At 42.7% G+C, this 24,429-nt stretch overlaps 2 protein-coding genes across 7 annotated transcripts in view; one reads left to right on the forward strand and one right to left on the reverse strand.

The window, feature by feature from the left end:
• Nucleotides 1-16,852, reverse strand: part of brd9 (bromodomain containing 9) — a 72,097-nt gene extending 55,245 nt beyond the window's left edge. For all 4 annotated transcript variants that reach the window (XM_072283452.1, XM_072283449.1, XM_072283451.1 and 1 more), the window contains exons 1-2: nucleotides 16,597-16,852; nucleotides 5,982-6,196 (exon numbers count right to left, since the gene is read on the reverse strand). In XM_072283452.1, coding sequence (XP_072139553.1) covers nucleotides 5,982-6,196; nucleotides 16,597-16,645 — 264 coding nt within the window. In that variant the 5' untranslated portion in view covers nucleotides 16,646-16,852. The remainder of the gene's footprint in view (nucleotides 1-5,981; nucleotides 6,197-16,596) is intronic.
• Nucleotides 16,853-17,079: 227 nt separating this feature from the next.
• trip13 (thyroid hormone receptor interactor 13) overlaps nucleotides 17,080-24,429 on the forward strand; it is a 41,007-nt gene continuing 33,657 nt past the window's right edge. Inside the window, exons 1-3 of one of the 3 annotated variants that reach the window (XM_072283050.1) lie at nucleotides 17,080-17,168; nucleotides 18,132-18,229; nucleotides 20,339-20,504. In XM_072283050.1, the coding sequence (XP_072139151.1) occupies nucleotides 18,141-18,229; nucleotides 20,339-20,504 (255 nt within the window). In that variant the 5' untranslated portion in view covers nucleotides 17,080-17,168; nucleotides 18,132-18,140. Of the gene's footprint in view, nucleotides 17,173-17,504; nucleotides 17,711-18,131; nucleotides 18,230-20,338; nucleotides 20,505-24,429 lie in introns of those variants that run through there. The other 2 variants (XM_072283052.1, XM_072283051.1) reach the window with 2 other exon arrangements.

A 24,429-nucleotide genomic window follows, 5' to 3' on the forward strand; every position in this document is an offset into this window, starting at 1 on the left:
TGTTTCCCCAAGGCGAGCTGGGGGTGGTGTCTATTGAAAAACCTGCTGGAGACGCGGTACAGGTACAGCTTGAAAAACTGAGACTCGAGCACGAGTTCCGGGTACGGCAGTTGGAGCGAGAAGAGAAAGAGGGGGACAGACAGTTGGAGAGAGAGGAGAAACAGAGGGAAAGGGAATTCGAGCTGGAGAAGTTAAGGATAAGGGCAGAGCAGGGGCTTGTGCTGAACCAAAGTGGAGGGTTCCGGGCGACCCAGGAGGTTAGGTTGGTTCCCCCATTTGACGATACCGATGTGGATCGGTACTTTCTCCATTTCGAAAAAGCTGCCACAAGTCAGGACTGGCCGAGGGATAAGTGGGCTGTTTTACTTCAGAGTGTACTGAAAGGGAAAGCCCAACAAGCTTACTCAGCTTTGTCCACGGAAGATGTCCAGAGGTATGAGGTGGTGAAAGAGGCCATCCTCAGGATTTATGAGTTGGTCCCGGAGGCATACCGGCAGAGGTTCCGGAATGCGAGGAAGCAGTGGGACCGCACGTATTTAGAGTTTGCCCGTGAGACGCAGACGTATTGTGAGCGTTGGTGCGCCTCGAAGGGGGTAGAGGGGGATTATGACAGACTGCTACAGCTGATCCTGATTGAGCAGTTTAAAGGTTGTGTCCCTGAGGGTATGAGACCCTACCTAGATGAGAAGGAGGCAGCCATGTTAGCCACAACTGCTAGGTTAGCAGATGAGTATGCGTTGACGCATAAAATGAAGTTTGCCCCGAGTAAAGGCTGTCAAAAGGGTCGTCAGGATGGCGGGGAAAGTCCGCCAGAAAAGTCAGTAAGTAAGCCGGGGACTAGTGAAAAGGATAAGGTAGACCGGGAGCAGTCTGGTAGGAAGTCCCCGGGGGTCGTCTGTTATAATTGTGGGAAAGTCGGACACTTTGCGTCCAGGTGCTTTGCCCCAAGGAAGGAGACGGGGAAAGGAAAAACGGGGGTTCTGACTGGCTGTATTGAGCCGGCAAACCCACCCCCAAGGGAGAAGAGGTCTGATAAAGTTCAGGAAGGGCGCGAGAGGTTTATCTTGGCCGGATTGGTGTTGGTGAAGGAGGGGTTAAACCCAGTTCCAGTACGGATCTGGAGAGACACGGGAGCTTGTCAGTCACTGATCTTGAGGAGTGTTTTAGACTTTAGCTCAGAGACCGAGACTGGGGAGGTCAGTGTGATAAAAGGCATTGGAAAAGGGACTGAAGACGTGCCTTTGCACCAGATACACCTACAAAGCAACTTGGTCTCTGGACTAGTCACGATCGGGGTGAGATCCGAATTACCGATGAAAGACGTGGAAGTCTTGCTCGGAAATGACCTCGCGGGAGGAATTGTGTTTCCCACCGTGAGGCTGACAAGTCAGCCTGCCAGCATGGAGGCCCCACCCATGGACTCGCAGGTTTATCCCATTTGCGCAGTAACTCGGCGGATGTCGAGAAAAGCTGCAGAGGCCGACATGAAGTTAGCTGAGACGTTTCTGCCAGCCTTGTACGAGGAGGGGATAGAAAGTGAAAAGACGGAACGAAATGAAACAAGAGGAAGTGAGGGAGCTGAGGCAGACTTAGCATTAGCCAGGGGGGACTTTATACAGGCACAGAAGCGGGACGAGGAACTGATGGATTTGGCAGAGACAGCTTTCTCCGAGGCAGAATTAAAAAGGAGCCAGTAGGCTATTATGTAAAGGAGGGAGTACTAATGAGGAAATGGAGACCACCTACTGTGCCCGCAGATGAGGAATGGGGAGTTGTACACCAGGTGGTAGTGCCGAAGATTTATAGGGGGCGAGATTTTTAACCTGGCCCACAAGGTACCCCTCGGTGGACATTTTGGGGTGAGGAAGACAGTCGACAGAATTATGAAAGAATTTTACTGGCCGAACATGAGGAAAGATATTGTTGAATATTGTAGACGATGTCATTTATGTCAGGTAGTAGGGAAGCCAAATCAGGTCCTGCCTAAAGCGCCCCTTTGACCGGTACCCGCTTTTGGGGAACCTTTTTCCCAAGTCATTGTGGATTTTGTCGGTCCCCTGCCCAGAACTGCGAGTGGGCAGGAGTATGTGATGACTATGATGTGTGCCACCACCAGGTTTCCGGAGGCTGTGCCCCTGGCAAGCGTGAAGGCACCCGCCATGGTAAAGGCGCTTGTGAAATTTTTCACTACGGTGGGGCTGCCCAGGGAAATCCAGTCGGATCAGGGGAGTGTCTTCACATCTCACACCCTCCGACGGATGTTGGATGAGATGGGAGCACAGCAGATTTTGGCCTCCGCGTACCACCCTGAGTCACAAAGGACGTTGGAACGATTCCACGTCACCTTAAAGACAATGATTAAAATTTACTGTCAAGAAAACGCTAGGAGCTGGGATGATGCTTTGCCCCTCCTGCTATTTGCCGTGAGGGACACGGTTCAAGAGTCATTGGGGTTCAGCCCATTCGAGCTTGTCTTTGGTCATCGGCCCAGAGGACCCCTGACCTTACTAAAAGAGCAATGGTCCAGTCCGACAGTTCAAGTTAATGTGACTGATTATGTTTTAAAATTTCGTGAGAGGCTGGAAAGGATCTGTGACCTTGCCAAAGAAAATCTGCGACACTCCCAGACTAAAATGAAAAAATGGTATGATAGGCGTGCCCGCGAAAAAGAGTTCCAAGTGGGCAATCGGGTCTTAGTTCTGTTCCCAGTGGTAGCCAACCCCCTTCAGGCGAGATTCCATGGTCCGTACAAGGTAACTAAAAAGATAGACCCTTTGAACTATGTTATCGAAACGCCGGACAGGCATAAACCCACACAGCTGGTGCACATTAACATGTTAAAAGCCTACCACGATCAGAAAGAAAACCCGGTTGGTGTTATCACGAAAATTACTGAGACTGGGGTGTCGAATGAGACAGGAAAAACCCATCTTGAAAAGATGAATATGGTGCCGACCCGATTGGAGAACTCTATTGTTCTGGCTAATCTTGCTGACAAGGTCTCTCACCTAACCCCCAAACAAAGGGGGCCATTGATAAAGCTAATTAAACGGCACACAGATGTATGTCCCGATGTCCCGAGGCGATGCAAAGGGACGGTGCATGATGTTGTGGTCACCTCAGGTCAGCCTATTAAACAGCACACCTATAGGATGAACTTGGAGAAGGGCAAACTAGCGGAGAAAGAGATTGAGTACATGCTAGCCACAGATATTATTAGGCCATCCAAGTCGGAATGGGCGTCCCCCTGCGTGGTTGTCCCGAAAGCCAATGGGGGCATCCGATTCTGTACAGATTACAGAAAGGTAAACGCCATCACAAAAACTGATGCTTACCCCATCCCAAGGGTAGACGATTGCATCGATAAAGTGGGGAGAGCTACGTACATCACCAAGGTCGATTTGCTGAAAGGATACTGGTGTGTCCCTTTAACCGACCGGGCTAGAGAAATCTCGGCATTTGTCACCCCCTCCGGTTTATACGAGTATAATGTTCTACCTTTTGGCATGAAAAATGCCCCAGGGACCTTCCAGAGGATGATAAATTCAGTAATAAAGGGACTCAGGAACACAGAAGCATATATTGATGATTTAGTGGTCTGGAGTGACACGTGGGAGGAGCACATTGTGGCGGTGGGGGAGCTATTTAAACGGCTGTCCGAAGCCAGCCTGACAGTGAACCTCGCGAAAAGTGAGTCCGGCCACGCAAAGGTCACTTATCTGGGATTTGTGGTAGGACAGGGGCAGCTGGCTCCGATGCAGGCTAAGGTGCAGGTTATCTCGGAGGTCCCCACCCCGACAGACAAGAGAGCCCTGAGAAGGTTCTTGGGGATGGTGGGGTACTACAGGAAGTTTTGCAAAAACTTTGCGGATATTACTCTCCCTCTCACTAAGCTTTTGCCAAAGAATGCGAAGTTTGTGTGGGACGACCTTTGTCAACAAGCCTTCGAGAGTCTGAAGGCGATTCTGTGTCACCATCCTGTGCTAAATGCGCCTGATTTTTCAAAACCCTTCTCCCTAGCAACAGATGCTAGCGACAAAGCTGCCGGGGCGGTGCTGTTGCGGACAGACAAAGAGGGGGTTGAGCACCCAGTCGCTTACTTTTCTAAGAAATTTAATACCCATCAGAGGAACTATTCCACTGTGGAAAGGGAGCTACTGGCCATCATACTAGCATTACAACATTTTGAAGTTTATATTTGCCCGGCACGGAAACCACTGGTAATTTACACTGACTACAACCCATTAGTGTTTTTGGCCACTATGAAAGATAAAAACAAAAGATTGCTAAGTTGGAGTCTGGTGCTACAGGAATTTGATATAAAAATTAGACATATAAAAGGCACGGAAAATGTGATTGCTGACTGTCTGTCAAGGTGCTGACAACTTCAAATTCTTTATATTAGCCAAATAGCTGATAAAGATGTATATTTGTGTGTATCAAATAATGTACTCATGTTTGTAATTTTTACCCCGGTAAAAACCCTTAAAGGGGGGAAGTGTGACGAGAATACACATAAATTAAGATGTTAGCTGGCCTGGGCTAGCACCAGTGGCATCAGCAGTTGGTCTGCCACCTGTCCTCAGGAGAAGGAGAGATAAGGAACACAATACAGCAGCATTTGGAGATGTTAATGAAGGAGCCATCAGTCTGGGTATTGTCAAGATCGGCTCCCCCTTTGAACCCTGAACTGTTTGAAGTGTGATGGACAGGCGATACCCCAGCAGGGGGATAAAAAGGGACAGGTTCGCTAGGGCAAGGACACACACGACACCCGAGTTAACGAGACCCCGGAAGCGGCACGCCTCTCACAAGTCGGTGGGAAGCTTTTGGACGGCTGATCGCGGGATCAAGCCTTAGACGCTCAGGGTGGAAAGGTACGATCAGCGGGAACCTGGTGTGTGTCCGCCCTTGCCTGGGTGCCAGGTTCACTGCAGAGGATCGACCGCATCTGAAGGAGGGGTCACAGTCGGTGACCTCAGGTGACATCACAAAGGACTCGCCCGAAGGCTGCCTGCGCAGGTCTGTGTGTGGAAGCCGTTTTAAATATTCATTCGTTTTCGTTCTCTCTCTCCTGCCCCCACATTGTCCATCGCCATGGCAACGATTACTGCGAACTGAACTTTGCGTCACTTTGAAACTGATCATTTACCCCTAGACAACAATAGAGCTTGATTGATCCTGTTATCTTAATTCTGTGTACATGTGTGTTTATCATTGCTGAACTGTTGCATTTGTTATCCTTTTGATTAGAAGTACGGTATTGCTTGTTTCTGTAATAAAAACTGTCTTAGTTCTAGTAATCCAGACTCCAACTGAGTGATCCATTTCTGCTGGTTTGGCAACCCAGTTACGGGGTACGTAACACATAATTCTCCATTTCTCAATCATTCTTTTTTCATCTTAAATATACCCAATAATCTAACCTCCACAGCTCTCAGGGCAGAGATTTCTATCCAGGCAACACTCCAAGAGAAGAAATTTACTTTGTAACTATGGCCCTTTGTTTGTGACTCCCATGTATGAAAATATCTGAATATCCATCCTGACAAGTGCCTATAATTTCATTCTTCTAAACTCCAAGGAATGTAGATCCAATGTCAAGTCTCTCTTGACAGAACGCTATCACCCCAGGAAATAGCCAGATGAACTGCCTCCATCCTACTGTACCTTCTTTTAAATAAAGGGCACAAAACTAAGGCAACACCAACACCCTGTATCACAGTAACAAAACCTCCCTATTCTTCAACTCCAGTCTTTTCATAACAAATGCCAAAATTCCATTTGCCTCATGTATTTGTCGGGCCTGCCTACTAATACCTAGTGATTCATCCATTAGAACACCTAGATTCCCCCAGAACATCACCCATTTGCAATCTCCTGAATTAATAATCTACTTTGTGATTCTTCTTAGCGAAGTTTATTACATCACACTTCCCCACATAAACACCAGCCTTGATCAAGCAAATAGATTATCTTACCTTTCTTCTTCTACGCTCTTCATCTGAAATATGTTTTTCTTTCTCAGATTTCTTTTTCTTCTTCTTTTTCTTGTCTTTGTGCCGTTCTCGCTCATGATCAGATCGATCGTCATAATAACTGGAATCATGGCCTGAGCCAGAAAGCTCAGTTACTTCACTTCCTCCAACTTTCAGCACAAGCTTAAGTGGTTTTTCAGAGGGTTTATCAATAAATCCTAAAATGAACATCACACATACAAGAATTAGGAAAAAACTGATGTAACATTTAAGCAAACATTTGCTTGAAAGAGAAGTAAAAATAAAGGTCAATTCTAACAAGATCAATCATTCTATGAAAAATTTAACTTCTAAATTTATTTTGTTCTTTTTAATCAAGATAAATCTGTTTTGATTTTTTCTTTATTCATTTTATTTACTTAGAAAAAAAAGGATTGAGAGAAACAAACGAGAAAGTCTGCAGATGCTGGAAATCCAGAGCCACACACACAAAATGCTGGAGGAACTCAGCAGGTCAGGCAGCACATATGGAAAAAGAGTAAACAGTCAACATTTTGGGCTGAGACTTGAAGAAGGCTCTTGGGCTGAAACATTGACTGTTCATCCTTTTCCATGGAGTTTACTAGATTCCTTCATAACCATACTATAACCATGACTTTATTATAAGAAAATGCAGTAGACAATCCACTTTCAGCAAGGCTGTATTTTGCAACAATAGGATAAGCAACTAGAAGCAATCTGATTGTGATGCATTAGTGAAAGGTAAACATTGTCAGACTGACAACACTTGCTTTTCCCCTTGAAGAGCAGTACCATCGAAACAGTACCTCAGATTAAAATTGATAGCAGAATCTCTGATAATTAAAATTCCTTCATTATTTTGAGTGTGAACAAAAAGAGACAAGTACTGAGATCTACAAAATGATGACCTAAAAATAAACCTGAAAAAAGCTACCATATTTAAAAAAATTAACAAGAACAAGTTCTGTAACCAGAACTGAGTTTTAAAGGGTAGAATATTACAGATGCTCCAACTATAATCAGTCAAAGTTCACATAATTTCCAAAATGTTGGGAATACATAACAGGTCCAGCAGCATGTGACGAAAGGCAGTTCTGATGATAGGTGAACAACAGAAATGTTAAATCTTTTCTATCCTTTAAGCTACTGGGTATTTCAGGCAGTCAGTTTTTCTTTTAGAATTTCCAGAATTTGCAGTGTTGTGGTTTTCATTTTATTCCTTTAGATTAGAAAAGTATGCATATTACCTGTACCACACAATAAAATATGGAAATTCACAGATGTGTAAATATAACATAATGAACAGGAGCTGGATAAAACCACACTATTTTTAAACCTGCTCTGCTACTTGATGCGGTCATAAATGATCATATACCTCACCTCCACTTTTTTGTTCATATCCCTGATCTAGCAGTCTTGGCTTAGTACAGAAACTCTGGTCACCCCAATATTCCTAGCCCAGAAAATTTTAACACCCTAATATCTATTAAGATATTTGCAGTAATATATAAATAAAAAAGGAGCAACAAAGAGCATTGAAATTTTTTAGTTATTAGAAACAACCAGCTTGGATTGTTTGTGCTAGTTAAATGCAAATATGTTTTCAGTAGAATCTGTAGCTTAATTTGAGAACTGTTTTGATTTTTTAAAAATATATTGTGGATTAATCTAGATTAAAATGCTTTTTAATATTATCAGAGCTGATTCAATACATTGGTGTAGTTTTCCCCTCATCATTGTGGGGGATTTCTACCGGGCTAGTTTGAAGAAGTCTCTGAACAACTGCCACCAACATATCACCTGTCAAACCAGAGGAGCCAACACACGTGACCACTGTTACACACCATCAAGAACTCTGAATGTGCCATCCCACACCACACTTTGGAAAGTCCATTCACTTGGCTATACTTCTATTCCCGGCATACAGACCGACCAAGGTATGGTCAAGTGAGGCAGAGGTGTGTTTACGGGACTGTTTTGTGTCAGTGGACTGTATAATATTCAGGGATTCAAATCTGAACAAATACACCCCAGTTGCCACCAACTTCGACAAGATCTGTGTGAATTCAGTGTACTTTCAAGAACATACCGGACATACCCAAACCAAAATCTACCCAGTTCCACATTCGTCATCTGCCGAGGACTAAATCTGTGGTATTCAAAAATGGTGATACAGATTGATATAAAAAATCCAGATGCAACCTACGGAAAGCTATTTTAAAAGTTAAGCAACAGCTCTGATTGAAGTTAGAGATGGAACTTCCCCTCAAAACTAATCAGTAAACTTTAAGACCAGGGCCACAATACCCCCTTGTGCAATTGGATCACGGATTTCCTCACTTACAGACCCCAGTCAGTTCGGAATGACAAAAACATCTCCTCCACAATCTCCATCAGCACAGGAGCACAACAGGGACGTGTGCTTAGCCCCCTGTTCGATTTGCTTTACACCTATGACTGTGTGGCTAAGGATACCTCCAATACCATATAGAAATTTGCTGATGATACTACCGTTGTGGGCCATGTAAAAGGTGGTGATAAATCAGTGTAAAGGAGGGAGATTGAAAATTTGGTTTTGTGGTGTAATAATAACTTCTCAAAATGTCAATAAGACCAAGGAACTGAATGTAGACTTCAGGAAGGAAAACCAAAGGCCAATGAGCCAGTAATCATTGGCGGATCAGAGTTGGAGAGGGTCTGTAACTTTAAATTCCTGGGCGTCACTATCTCAGAGGACATTCCTGGGCCCATCATATAAATATAATTGCAAAGAAAGCACGATAGCACCTTTACTTCCTCAGGAGTCTGGGAGATTTGGCATGTCATCAAAAACCTTGGCAAAATTCTATAGATGTGTGGTGGAAAGTATGCTGATAGGCTGCATTACAGTCTAGTATGGAACAGGAACACCAATGCCTTTGAGTGGAAAATCCTACAAAAGGTGGTGGATTCAGCCCAGCACATCACGGGTACAGCCCTCCCAACCATTAAGCACATCTACATGAAAAGTTACTGTAGAAAAACAGCATCTAACAACAAAGATCCTCACCACCCTGGCTATGCTCTTTTCTTGCTGCTGCCATCAGGTAGAAGGTACAAGTGCCTCAGGACTCACTCCACCAGGTTCAAGAACAGTTACTGCCCCTCAAAGATCAGGTGCTTAAACAAAAGGAGGCAACTACACTTATTCTACTTCTGGTGTTCCCACAACCAATGGTGTCACTTTAAGGACTCTTTAACTTGTTATTTCGTGCTCTTTCATTCCATGTTATTTCATACTCATTATTTATTGCTATTTATTTATATTTGCACGAGCACAGTTTGTTGTTGATTGATCCGGCTTACAGTAAGTTCTAAAGATTTGCTAAGCATGCCCACAGGAAAAAGAATCTCAGGGTTGTATGTGGTGACATGTATGTACTCGAATAATAAACTTTACTTTGAACTTTGAATTAGACGCACGTCAGCTCTAGCAGGGTTTGCAGGCCATTACTTCCAACAAGGTGAAACTTAACTTCCTCAATGTGCATGATGCTTCACTCCCAGATGAGCTAAATCCCTTTCTGCATGTTTTAAAAGGGAGAATCAACTAGATTGTGCAAATGCCTGCGGTTTCTAGTGACCCTGTAATTTGAATGGGAGGCCGATGTCAGAACATCTTTCATGAGAGTGAACCTCGCAAAGCATCAGGCCCCGATGGTGTACCCGGCAGGCCTCTGAAAACCTGTGCCAACCAAATGGTGAGAGTGTTCAAGGACATCTACAATCTCTCACTGCAGAGGAAGGTTCGTTCACATCTGCTTCAAAAAGCTGACAATCATACCAGTTCCGAAGAACAGCAGAGTGAGCTGCCTCAATGACTTTTGCCCAGTGGCACTCACATCTACTGAGATGAAGATTTTGGCCCAAAATCAACTTGTGCCTAAGCAAGGATCTGGACTCATTGCAATTTGCCTACCAACACAACAGGTCTACAGGTGTCCCCCACTTTCCGAACGCTCGCTTTACGAAACCTCATCGTTACAAGAGACCTACATTAGTTCCATGTTTTCGCTAACAGGTGTTTTCACTGTTACGAAAAAAATAGCGCGCAAAAAAAAATCAGCGCGCGCCCTGAGCAGCCGCTGTCCCCCAGATTCGGAACGGCATTCTCCCCGGCATTGCTTAAACACGTGCCTGTGAGTAGCCGTTTGCAAGATGAGTTCTAAGGTATCGGAAAAGCCTAAAAGAGCTCGTAAGGGTGTTACACTTAGCATAAAACTAGACATAATTAAGCATTTCAATCATGGTGAACGAGGTAAGGACAAAGTGAGTTTGACTTGTGGAAATTGACGAAGATGATGTTGAAGAGGTTTTAGTATCCCATGACCAAGAACTGACAGATGAAGAGCTGATGCAATTGGAAGGAAAGGATAACAATTGAAATCGAATGCAGTAGTGAATGGACCGAAAGTGAAGTCATCCAGGAACTGAACGTGAAGCAACTGCGTGAGATTTCCGCTGCAATGATAAAGTATGACTTTAATTTTGAAAGGGTACGTTGGTTTAGGGCATATTTACAAGATGGTTTGAGTGCTTGCAAGGAACTGTATGGCAGAAAAACGCGCGAGGCTAAGCAGTCAAGCATACTGTCGTTTTTCAAGCCTTCCACATCAGCCACAGCAGACGATGAACCTCGACCTTCGACATCGAGGCAGGCAGACATAGAAGATGACCTGCCTGCCCTGATTGACGATGAGATGACACCTCACTGTCCCACCACCCCAACCCCCGGGCCGCAGACAAATACCGATTCGCGGAGAATGCAGCGGTAGCCGGGAGGCACCCAACACATCTTTAAAAAAAAAGCCAAAATAAACAAGCCAGATCAGAGCCAATTGCCGACTGCGTCGCCTCTGATCTGGGCCGACATTTACGTGCCGGGCAGCACCTAGTTAGTTAGCTTGTTTATTTTAGCTTTTTTCTTAAAGATGTGCAGGGTGCGTCCCGGCTACCGCTGTAGCCCTGCACGTTTCGCGGATTGGTATCGGTTCGCTGCCCGGAGGGTGGGGGCCACTGCACCACCCCAACCTCTGACCACTCAGCCTAACAAACCATCATCAGTGTGCTCGCTGTCTTCCTGATTCCCATGATACTACATTGTACATACATTATTTCTACTTTATATAGGCTGTGTATTTTTAGGTGTTATTTGGTATGATTGGGCACATTCATAGCTTAAAGGTTACTGGAGAGCGCTTGCGCCGTGTTTTTGCCGATGGCGCTTGCGTGAGATTTTCTGCCCAGAGCTCTTGCGTGAGATTTTCGATACGGAGAACAGTGCAGGCAATGATTGTGGAAAAGTATTTCTACTTTATATAGGCTGTGTATTTATCATATCATTCCTGCTTTTACTATATGTTACTCTTATTTTAGGTTTTATGTGTTATTTGGCATGATTTGGCAGGTTATCTTTGGGTCTGCGAATGCTCCCAAATTTTTCCCATATAAATAAATGGTAATTGCGTCTTCACTTTACGACCTTCCGGCTTACGAACTGCTTCATAGGAACGCTCTACCTTCGGATGGTGGGGGAAACCTGTACAGTGAATGCAATCTCACTGACTCTTCACTTGGCCTTGGATCATCTGGATAATAGCAAAACCTACATCAAGATGCTGTTTATTGATTAGACTAAGCATTCAACACCATCACACGCAGTACTAATCAACAAGTTCCAAAACCCAGGGTTCTGTATCTCCCTCTGCAACTGGATCCTCAACTTCATCAGGAGACTAGTCAGTGCAGATTGTAAATAACATCTCCTCCTCACTGACAATCAATCAACACTGGTGTACCTCAAGGATGTGCGTTTAGCACACTGGTGTACCTTAGGGATGTGTGCTTAGCACACTGCTCTACTCTCCTTACACCCACAACCGTGTGGCTAAGCACAGTTCACACGCCATCTATAAACTTGCTGATGACACAACTATCGTGGTCAGAATTTCAGATGGTGACAAGGAGACCCACAGGAGTAAGCCCTACAATTCGCCTACCGACACAACTGATCAACAGATGATGCAAAAGCCACTGCTGTACATACACATCTGGAGAAGAAGGATGCTTATGTGAGAATGTTGTTCTTGGTCTACAGTTCAGCATTCAACACCATAGTTCCAATCAGACTCAACAAGAAGCTCAGAGACCTCAGCCTTGACCCTGCCCTGTGCAGCTGGATCCTGGACTTACTGTCAGATCGCCGGCAGGTGGTAGGAGTGGGCTCCCTCACCTCCACCCCTCTGACTCTCAACACAGGTGCCCCTCAGGGCTGCGTACTAAGTCTGCTCCTTTACTCCCTTTTTCCCCATGACTATGTCGTCACCCACAGCTCTAATCTGCTAATTAAATTTGCCCATGACACTACACTGATTAGCCATATCTCAAACAATAACAAGGTGGCCTACAGGGAAGAAGTCATCTCTCTGACACAATGGTGTTAAGAAAACAACCTCTCTCTCAATGTCGCAAAAAGAAAGGAGCTGGTTGTGGATTACAGGAGGAATGGAGACAGGCTAACCCGTATTGACATCAATAGATCAAGTGGGTTGAGAAGGTGAACAGCTTTAAGTTCCCCAGCATCCACATCACAGCTTTAAGTTCCCCGACATCCACATCACCGAGGACCTTACGTGGTCTGTACACACCAGCTGTGTGGTGAAAAAGGCCCAACAGTGCCTCTTTCACCTCAGACGGTTGAGGGAGTTTGGTATGGGCCCTCAAATCCTAAGAACTTTTTACAGAAGCACAACTGAGAGCATCCTGACTGGCTACATCACTGCTTGGTATGGGAAACGTACCTCCCTTAATTGCAGGACTCTGCAGAGAGTGGTGCAGATAGCCCAGAGCAGCTGTAGTTGTGAACTTCCCATGATTCAGGACACTTACAAAGACCGGTGTGTAAAAAGGGCCTGTAGGATCATTGAGGACCTGAGTCACCCCAACCACAATCTATTCTGGCTGCTACCATCTGGGAAATGGTACTGCAGCATAAAAGCCAGGATCAACAGGCTCTGTGACAGCTTTCTCCAGCAAGCCATCAGACTGACTAACTTCACTCAGATTTGAGTGTATTTCTATATTACATTGACTGTTCTATTTATTATAAATTACTATGATTGCACATTACACATTTTGACAGAGTCATAACGTAAAGGTTTTTTACTCCTCATGTATGTGAAGGATGTAAGAAATAAAGTCAATGAGCTGGATGACTGGCATTGCAACAACAACCTTGCACTCAGCGTCGATAGAGCCAAGGAATTGGTTGTGGAATTCAAGAAGGGGAAGTTGAGGGAACACACACCAGTCCTCATTGATGGACCAGCAATGAAAAGTGTGAGCAGTTTCAAGTTCCTGCGTGTCAGCATCTCTGAAGATCTATCCTGGACCCAACCTATTGATGCAATTATAAAGAAGGCATGACAGTGGCTATACTTTATTAGTAGCTTAAGGAAACTTGGTATGTCAACAAAGACTCTTTCAAATATTTACAGTGGAGCGCAGAAAGCATTCTAACTGATTTTATCACTGTCTGGTATGGAGGGGCCACTGCACAGGTTTGGATAAAGTTGCAAACTCAGCCAGCTCCATCATGGGCACTATTCTCCCCAGCATTAAGGGCATCTTCCAAAGGCAATGCCTCAAAAAGGCAGCATCCATCATTACAGACCCCACCACTACGGAAATGTCCTCTTCTCATTACCATCACCAAGGAGGTGGTACAGGAGCCTGAAGCCACACATTTGATGTTTTAGGAATAACTTCCTTCCCACCCCAATCAGATTTCTGAATGGACAATGACCCCATGTACACTACCCCCCACTTTATTTTCCTTTTTTCACTATTAATGTTTTTATAAATATATTTTTATTGTGTATATAGTTTTTATTATGTATTGCAATGTACTGCTGCCACAAAATGACATACTTCACAACATATGCTAGTGATATTAAACCTGATTATGATCCTTTCCATTTTAATATTTGTCTAGGCCGGCAAACTTTCACATTTTCCCAGTATTTCTCTCAAATTGTAGTGTCAATGCTGCTCTGAAATTGCTTTCAGTACACAGCATATTTCAACCTATGTCAGCTCTAAAACTTCAAAGGCGTTTACAAGTGTTTGTGTAGAGTTTTTATGACACATCTCATGTTATCACAATATTTTTATTACTGATTTTACAATCAAATTAACCTAAAACTAAATCGAAACAAAGATTTTTAAGACACTGACCTTAATTACAAGACAGTGAGCAATGAATCTAAAAGTGAATATGGATGGAATTGAAGATTAAGGGCAATCACTGTAAAATTGGACAGCAAAAAATAAAGCATAATTTTTGTTGATGTTAAGTATCTGCAAAGCACTAGTGTTCAGAGGGACCTAGCTTCTACTGAATACAAATCACCAAAGGCACAAAAAATGAATATGAAAGCAAACATAGGTTAATATACAAAAGTTCCAATGGGACTTGAAAAGGGTGGAATCAGTAATGACAAACTTGAAATAATGGGCCACATCTAAATGACAGCATGAGAACATATGAACTCAGGAAACAGGAATTAGAGTAAGTCATTTGCTCCCTTGTGCCTGATCTGCCATTCAAAAGAATTCTGGCCATTCTTTTACTTCAACACCATTTTCCCGCCCTATTTCCATTTGATTCCTCTGATATCCAAACTTTGTGATCTCAGTATTGAATTAAATCACTGAGTGGTCCACCATAGGTTAGAGAATCCTAAAGACTTACCACATTCCATGAAGGAACTTCTCCACATTTCAATCTGAAATGACCCAGTTCTTATTTTGGGACAGTGATCACTAGTTCTAGTTTGGGGGAGCTGACTAATTTTACAACTTCCTTCGATTCTGTGCAGTAGCACCCCCCTCCCCCAAACCAGACAGTGATGCAGCCATGATACACCTATATAAGTTTTTGAGTGCTTCAGGTAACAAACCAAATCTCCTCAAAATCCTAATGAAATATAGCTGCAAGCCCTCTCAGAACCTTGTACTTTTGAGTGAGCTCAAATTTTATTTTTCTGAATTCTAAATAGAGGCCTAGACAAATCCACCATTCAAGCAATCAGTTTTGCTGCCCTCCCTCCAACAGCAACTGTAGGTAAGGAGAACAAGAATATAGACTGTTCCAGGTATAGTCTCACCAAAACCCCAAAAACCTGCATGTAATCTTCACTATTTCACTTAATGTATATCTTCCATTGTACACCGTAGCTCTTCCTGATGGCACAAAGTTACAAGGATTGCAACTTTTTGGATTTCAATTTACCAGAGTGCCATGGAGGCTCATTCACTGAGTATATTCTGGTCAAACAAGTAAGATTTCCTTAGATAATGAAGAAATCCAGAGATATGGGATTAATGCAGGAAATCCATGATTTTATTAAATGGAAAATGAAGATCAAGGCGCTGAGTATTTCCATCCTGTTACTCTATGCAGAAAAAGGTTTATCAGGATGTTGCATGGATTTGGGGGTTTGAGTTACAATGCATAGACTAGAACCTTGTTTTCTGGAATATAAAAGATTAAGGCATGTCTTGGTAAGATCACATGCAGTTTTTTTTCCAGGACAGGGGAATTGAAAACCAGAGGATATAGTTTTACGATTAGAGGCCATATTCAAGAACATTAGGACTGGCTCCTTCACACAAAGGGTAGTAGTATCTGGAATGAGCTGCCAGAAGTAGTGGATGAACAGGGCACATTAGCAACATTTAAAAGCAATCTAGTACATGGATAGGAGAGGTTTACCGGTTGTGCTCCAAAGGAGGCCAGATGGGACTAGTTTACTGGCAGCACAGTTGGCATGGACAAGTTGAACTGAAGGGCCTTTTCTGTTCTTTATGACGCTCTGACTCAATGTTATTTTTGATTTAAAAATAGATAGGTTCCCACATTGATTAAAAAAAAACTAGAAATTAAAGTGGGCTGAAGTTTTGTTAGTGTGAACGGACACAATGGTTCTTTTCGTGCCTTGACTTATGAAGTGATTCTATAAATTTAGGAGAAACCTTCTAACGCTCTGCTGCAATGATTGGTTGGGGATAATGTTATATATGATTTTAACGGGGAAACTGACCGAGTGCATAACAGAGATGATGGGGTGAGAGGAAAAGAGGGGTGATAAAAAGCTCCAGGTTGGGGAAGGTGTGGATACACACGGCTGTTGAAGGGCTCTTTCCCGCGCTGAAAATGTTTCTTAGTGTATACGGATTAACAACTATTAGGCTTAAGCAATAGAAGCAAAATAAATAAGTAAATGATCCTGCATAAACGAGCAGCCAGAGATTTGCCCTGGTCTGCTCCACTGGTGCAGGCTCCTTTACAGAGATGCCGAGGGGGCCACTAAACTCAGTGTTGAGTAAACAGGAGCCCTTCCCCCCACCCCCCACCCCCCACCCCCCACCCCCTCTCCCCAACCTCCGGGCCAGCTCATCCCAAGGAAGTGTTTTGACGGGACGCTGACCCTCCCGAACTTTCTCGGAGGGATCTCGCGTCGCAGCAGGGCGGGCCGAGAAAACCGGCCTCACTCACCGTCATACGAGCGCCACTCACACTTGAGCTTCTTGTGTTTCTTCCCCATGTCCGGCCCTGGCGCCGCGCAGGCGCACAAGGCCCAGCGCCTGATCGGCCCAACGGCACCAGGCCGAGGAGCTGAGTCAACGCGCGAGTCCTCTATCCAACCACCACCCAATCCCAGTACGAAAGTTAAACAAAATGATTCAAAGATCTTGCATTATCCCATCTGCCGGTACTTTAGAATCACATTGCCCTTTCCTCCAACTATGCAGAAGGCCCGCCTCTATCCGACCGTCGGCCAAGGGGACCAATCAGACTACAAAACTAGGACCATTGGCCAATCCAGAATTGAGAAGGGCAAGGAAGACGGTCCGGTGATAATTGATGTAGATTATAACCAATCGAATAATAGTATTATTTGATCTACATTTTTATAGCCAGTAAAAAGAAAGCTATGGATATCGACCCCGCCCCCTGTACCTTGCTCCGCCTGTTTGACGTCGAGCGCGATTCCGAGCCCGTGGCGGTGCATTTGACTTGGTGAAGAAAGGCGTCTCTCTGAGCGGAGAGCAGTCTTGAAATTGAGCGTGAGTAGGTAGTGACTGAAGGAACGTTAATGGTAGGGTGTGTGGAACAGATTTTTCTGCAAGTTACCTTCAATCAGGGAGCTGGGAGTTTGTCTCGTTCCCGAAGCTTGAGGCAAAATCTAGGCCGGCACAACGGAGGGTGTGTGTTGGTTTCATGGTTAACCAGCGAGTCCATTCTAAGACATCACAGGTCCTGGATATGAGTGAGGAGATTTTTTCCAGGTTACAGTACTTAGTTGATGTTTCTTACTCGAACAAAATCACTAAACGACTTTGACGGAAAATCATGATGATTTGTAGCAATTGTTTTTTTTAATTGAGTTGTTCGAAGTAAATTTAATATCGAAGTATAATATGTCACTATATACAACCCGTTTTCTTGTGGAATACTCAGTTAATCCAAGAAATATAATATGAAAGACCGCACTCAATGGGACGGACAAACAATCAATGAACAAAAGACAACAAGCTGTGCAAATACAAAAGAAAAAGAGGAAAATAATAAATAAATTACGAAAACATAAGATGAAGAACCCTGGAAAGTGAGTCCATTGGTTGTGGGAACAGTTCAGTGATGGGGCGAGTGAAGTGATCCCTACTGGTCTTTTCTGTATCTTGCTTTACTGGTTTGCAAATTCTTCAAAGGAAAGTTGTTTATCTGGTCATGCACTTTTAGAACCTAATATGTTTAAATCACCTGTCATTCTCAGTCCCAACCTAGTCGATAAGTTTCTCTGTCCTGCTCTAAATAAAGAAATAAAGACGATATGCAATACTTTGAGAGTAAACTTGTGCAATTGTGAGAAAACTATATTTTTGCTTTAAAATGGTCAGTTAATTGTGCATGTTTGGGTTCCAACAGATTTTTCTGAATGAATGGCTTGTTATTGAAATGCTGAAATTGAATTTGGGGGTATGCTTTTGTCGATTGATTGATTAACTTCTTAAAAATATATATTTTAGTAACCTCAAATGGATGCAGCAGCTGGAGAATTAAAGCAAGCTTTACCATCATTTGAATCAATGCAAATACACGTGGAAGTCTGTGTTAAACAGAACAGGTAAGTCATTTTATTTTGCAAAGTAAAATGAGTAATTTTGAGCTTTAACAATTCTGGTGATGAGGCCCAATGGCTTCTATCACTAAGTGCAATTCTTACCTTATTTCTCATGACATAATAGGATAGAAAAGCGAAACAGGGATAGGAAAAATGCACTTAAACATGATGCAGTGCTGCCAGGATAATCAAGGACATGACCCACCCAGCCAACACACTTTTTGTCCCTCTTCCCTCCGGGAGAAGGCTCAAGAGCTTGAAGAATCGTATGGCCAGATTTGGGAACAGCTTCTTTCCAACTGTGATAAGACTGCTGAACGGATCCTGACCCGGATCTGGGCCGTACCCTCCAAATATCAGGACCTGCATCTCGGCTTTTTTTTGTACTACCTTACTTTCCATTTTTCTAATTTTTCTATTTATGATTTATAATTTAAATTTTTAATATTTACTATCGATTTGTAATCCAGGGAGCGGGAAGCACAGAATCAAATATCGCTATGATGATTGTACGTTCTAGTATCAATTGTTTGGCGACAATAAAGTATAAAGAAAGTACAGAAGTCAATAGAGCACTAATTCAAATTAGAGTGATCCTGGGCCTTCAAATTTACGGGAATTGAGTATTTCAGCTATGTTACAGAATGTACAGGAATACTGAGTTTAAATTTTAGAGGAAAATAGGAAAAATATACAGCAAAGCAATTTGCACTTCAGCCTGTCCTGCCGATGTTTTGGCTGCCCTTTTGGGATCCACATCCCATCTTTTCCCCATAGAGAGAAATTTAGCCGTATTCAGGTGACAGTTAGTTGGGAGTACAAGTGCACGGTTTGCTGAAAGCAGCTGCACAAGCAGTCAAGGTGATGAGGGAGGCATTTAACAGGCTGGCCTTCAGTCAGGCCATCGAATTGAGGAGTAGGGACATTATATTGCAGTTACACAAGTTAATGATGAGACCATATTTAGAGAATTATGTACAGTTTTGGACTCCCTGTTATAAGAAAGATGTCAAGCTGGAAAGAGTGCACAAGAGATTAACAAGGATGCTATCTGGGCTTGAGGGCCTAAGTTCTAGGAGGAGGTTGGTTACGCTGGATCTTTATTCCTTGAAGCATCAGAAGATTGAGAGGTGACATCATAGAAGTTTATAAAATCAATAAGGGCTATGGATAAATTGGACAGTCATAGTCTTTTCCTCTGGTAGGGGAGTCAAAACTAGAGAACACAGCTACAAGATAAGAGGGAAGAAATTTTTTAAAAATCTGAGAAGTAACTTTTTAACACAGAGGGTAATGATTATCTGAAATGATCTGCCAGAGGAACTGGTTAAGGTGGGTACAGTTGTAACATTTAAGAGGCGTTTGGATAGGTATAAGAAGGGAAATGTCATGGAGGATAATGGGCTGAATGTGGGGAAACTGGGACTAGCAGTGAGGATACTGTGGTCAACGTGGACCAGTTGGTGCAAAGAGCCCGCTTCTGTGCTGACTCTATGATCAGTAGAAACTGCACTTAACAAGAAGTGTTCTGTGCATGATGCATCTCCAAACAGAAGCTGGTTTTCAGCTAATATAAGTCACACCACCTGATATCAGAGAACAGCTAAGAGAGAAGAGCAATGGGAAGAGTCATCTGTAAGACTTGAGTTGCAGAACAAATCACACCTCTAGTCAAGCTTTAGGATACAATTATAACTTTGCCACCTACCTGACCATATAGAATATTGCCCAAGAAACTCCCGGTTTGCAAAAAAAAAAGCAGGACAAATCCAATCCAGCTAATTGCTTCTCAGTCATCAGGAAGGTGATTTCTCATGTTTTTAAAAGTGCCACCAAGCAGCATTGTTTATCAATAATCATTAATTTTTGTTTTGGGTTTTACGAGATCTCATCACAGTTTTGTTTCAAGCATTACATCAGAGAACTGAGCTTGAAAGTGGCTCCCTTTAACGTCAAGGCACCAGTTGATCAAGTGTTGTGTCAATGTGCTATGATAATAAAGTCACTGGATAGTCCATTTTAATTTAGCGAGAGAAACAAGCTAGATATTTTGTTTAATAAAAATGTAACTAGTAAATGCAGGTGATTATTTTTACTTGGTTTCTATTACAGTACTGTGAAGCAAGAAGATGTGCGTTTGAGTGTACTGCAGTTACTAAGTAGGCATCAAGTAGTGTTTGGAGATTACGTGTGGACGCAATTTGATGATGAATTTCTGGCAAGGAATGTAAATTCTGTGAGCATTGTGGACACAGACCTTACAATTAAGGAAAAACAGGTAAGGCAAAACAGTAAGATACTGTAAAAAATGCTAATGGAATTTTTTGTAAAATTGACTTTTTTTTTACTCCATGTGATGTACTTAATGTTCTAGAAGGGCTTCTCTTTACTAACCAGCAAGCATGGAGGGAAAAGAAACTTGATCTATAATTTAATAACCATTTTTATTTCTTTGGTTACTTCTATTTTTGTTCATTATATGCATTGCTAGTTTTGTAAACAATTATTGTGTCACTTTTGAATCGTGGATATTTATGGACAGGGTGTTACTCGGATACTGGAAGTATGATTAGATTAGAAAGATACACTACTTCATAGATCTCTTGAACAGGTAGAGCTGCAGTGATTGAACTTTGTGGTGTTTTAATTGCAGTTTGAGAAGCTGCCTAGAAAATTGGATTTTCCTGGATCTTATTGCTAATTTGATATCCAAAAGAAGGCATCTCGGCCACCACTTTCCAATGTTAGTGGATGGTCTTTTACACAGTCATTCATTTTGTATATACCTGAATGTTCAAGCAAAACATTTGATGTACGTGTGACAACTATAGATAATCTTTAATCTTTGAATACTTAGAACAAATGTTTATGTCCAGAAATGCTTCTTGTGAAACATGTTGCATTTGGTACTGCTAAAGTTCTTTTGTGATGTTGTCTTAAGATGGGTCAAGGGCAGGATCAAGGCTGTATCAGAATTTGTTCTCATTCCACTTTGGAGGAAAGTTTTCTTGAGACAAATACATTGTGGGAATCAACAACATTTTTCAGTATTAGTTTATTAAAATGAAAAAGAAAGATATGCTACCCCTTTTAAAAAGAACATTCTGTGCATTAGGCGTTATGTGTTGTTACAGCTTTGTAGCTTGTACATTTGCAAAAACATATCTTGCTGAACAACAATACAGTATGTATGTCATGCTTCATCTGTTTACAGTGAATCTTATATTTTGGTAATTCCAGAAATCGTAAGAAAAATATGGAGCTGCGATAACTTGTGTATGTTCTTAGTTTTACTTTACTGAGATGCATTTATGACGTGGCAGTGTAATGACGTATAATTTTCATGTTCTATTGCATATAACCTGTAATGAATTACGTGAACAAATAATAGGGAGACTTTTGATTTGCCTGAGGGAGAATATGTCAAGAGTGTCATCTTTTGTATATTTTCCTGTTATTTCCTTTTCCAAAGGTAAATGGAACAATCCATCAGTATTTCCATGATTAGTCATCCTCTTGAATTCCATCTTGTAATTGTGTCCTCCAAGAAACAGAGCCCATCTCTGCATTCATGCTGCTGCTATTTGGAACACGCTTCCGTTGAAAGTGGACACTGTTGGCTAATGATCAGTAATGTGGGTAAACTCTCTGCACAGTTAATGGTTGTATCATTTTACACCCCAAACCAGACTCAAGGCTTCTCTGTCAATCTGTGCATAATTTTTCTCTGTAGTAGTAAGGGAACGTGATGTGAAGGCTATGGGGTGTTCACTACCATCACTCGTAACATGTGACATGGCTGCACCTGAACCATAAAGCGAGGCATCACAGGCAACCTTAGTGGACGGTGTGGATCATAATGTGTGAGTACAGTGTCTGATGTCACCACTTCCTCTACTTTTTTTGAAAGGCACCTTGCACTGCTTTGTCCATTACAACTTCTTCACGATCTGTAGTAATGAGTTCAAGGGGTGGAGCATTATAGCCAAGATTGGCAGAAATCTGTTAAAGTAATTGACAAATCCTGAAAAGGACTGCAAATGTGACATGTCCTTTGGCTTTGGGACATCCACCACTTGAATTTTCACAGCACTCTTGTTCGTCAACGGTGTAACCACAGTGAGTGATGCTTGCTCCGAGACCGTAATCTCCTAACCTTTTTAACACTATTTTCAGATTTCGGAGATGTTCCTCGTCATCTCCAAACATAGATGGCAACGTGCATATTTCCAGTGGCTTCAAACTCTCCAAATCAGACATTTGTTCTACGATACAGCCAAAAGGACCTTCTGAATATTAATATGAAGTGTATTAAGAGTAGTAAGAACTCTCAGCTCACTCTCTCAGAACACATACCATTAGAGATTGCCATAATACTGAGGATTGTCACCAGCCCAAACCGGGAGGCATTACAGACAGTGCCACAAGAAGAAGCAGAAGGTGATAAGTGAGCTGGGATCCATGCTAAGCTCGGCTAAAAACTACACTTTTCAAGCCCCTGCTTCCAAGTGTCATCATTGTAAACACTTGATCAATCGCTAATAAAATGGATGAAATCTGACTGAGACTTATCACGCAAAGGAATTTATTCGATTCATATGTAATGATCTTCATTGAAATCTGTCTGGATCATAAAGTGTCCAACACAGTTATTGAACTATCAGGCTGCATGGCCTTTGGGTCAACAGAACGTGAGATTCTGATAAGAAATCGTGCGGTGGCTGATGCATTCATGTTAACAATGCCTGGTGCATGAACTGTGTCTCACCATTGATGGTCACTGCTGTCCCAACCTAAGTTGCAGGCCTTTCCAGCCGACAAGAGGAATCGCAGTTGTTCGCTTCACAATGGTCTTCATTCCACCTCAAGCCAACAATAAAGTTAGCATTAACACAAGTGTGTGATGTTATTAATAAGCAACTGTCTGTCCACCCTGACAGCACCTTCATCGTAGCAGGTGATTTCAACTGAGCCAACTTTACACAATACACTGGACCAGGTTTACACCAATATTGCAGGTGCATACAGGGCTTATCTGTGCCCTCATCTGGGACTGTTTGACCACCTGTCTTTTATTTCTAATTCCAGCCTACAGACCAGTTACCAGCAAGTTAAAACCAATTACTAAGTCAGTTGCATAAGGTTTTGAGGGAGCTGTCTCACGGCTTCAGGACTGCGTCGGCTGGAAGCTGCTTGCATGCCAAGCAATGCATGATTTGGGAACTGACTTGGGGGAGCACATCACTACAGTCATGTACTATATCAAGTATTGTTTAGGCAATGTCACCAGCAATAAAAATATCCGTGTATTCACAAATCTGAAGCCATGGATGAACAACATTGTCCGGCACCTATTCAGAGGTCAGGATACGGCTTACAGTCACAGCAACGCTGCAGCATACAACATCACAGAGGACCACCAACACTGCCTTGATAGTAGGAAAGGTTTAGCAGTGCCTATAGTACCTTGGGAGTTTAAAGAGAGCAAATCTGCCCCGAAAGCTGCTGTTAAACTTTTCTCAATGTGTAAGTGAGAGCATACTGACCTACTGCATGTCATTCTGGTTCATTAGCTGCAACAAGATCAACCAAAAGCACTCCAATGAATGATCAGGACTGCACAGAACATCACTGGGTCATGACTACCAGTTATGGAAGCCATCTACAACTCTCAAATGTCTATGGCAGGCTTGCAAAATCATGATGGACTCACCCCACCCCAGGAAACACCTGTTCAATCTGTACCATGCAGCTGGAGATATAGAAACATCTCTGCATGGACATCCAGACTGAAAAACAACATTTTCCCCAGGGCTGTTGTGTAACTGAACAATAGGTGCTATATACGATACATAAACATAATTCTTGATGCCTTTTTATATTTAATTAATGTATTCTACAACATGGACATGTGCAACACTTGAATGGGTGAGCCAGTGTTTCTTTTAATTTCAGAGTTGTTTAATTCAGTTGTAACATAGATGTCATTCTAAATAACTCTGTTATTTTAAATTTAGTCATTGTGTTTTTAGTAATTGATATGCCAGTGTGCACTGTTCAGTTTTGCATTGAATGGAGTAGCATGGCAATCTTGTCCTCAGCAATGACAATGAAGCTCTAACTAACTCACTATCCTTACCTGTAGAAATGTCATCCAGGTAATACTCAGTGCCTGGACAGCCTTGCAACATCTGGTCCATAGC

The sequence above is a fragment of the Mobula birostris genome, chromosome 19, assembly GCF_030028105.1.
Source record: "Mobula birostris isolate sMobBir1 chromosome 19, sMobBir1.hap1, whole genome shotgun sequence".
Taxonomy (NCBI): Eukaryota; Metazoa; Chordata; class Chondrichthyes; order Myliobatiformes; family Myliobatidae; genus Mobula; species Mobula birostris.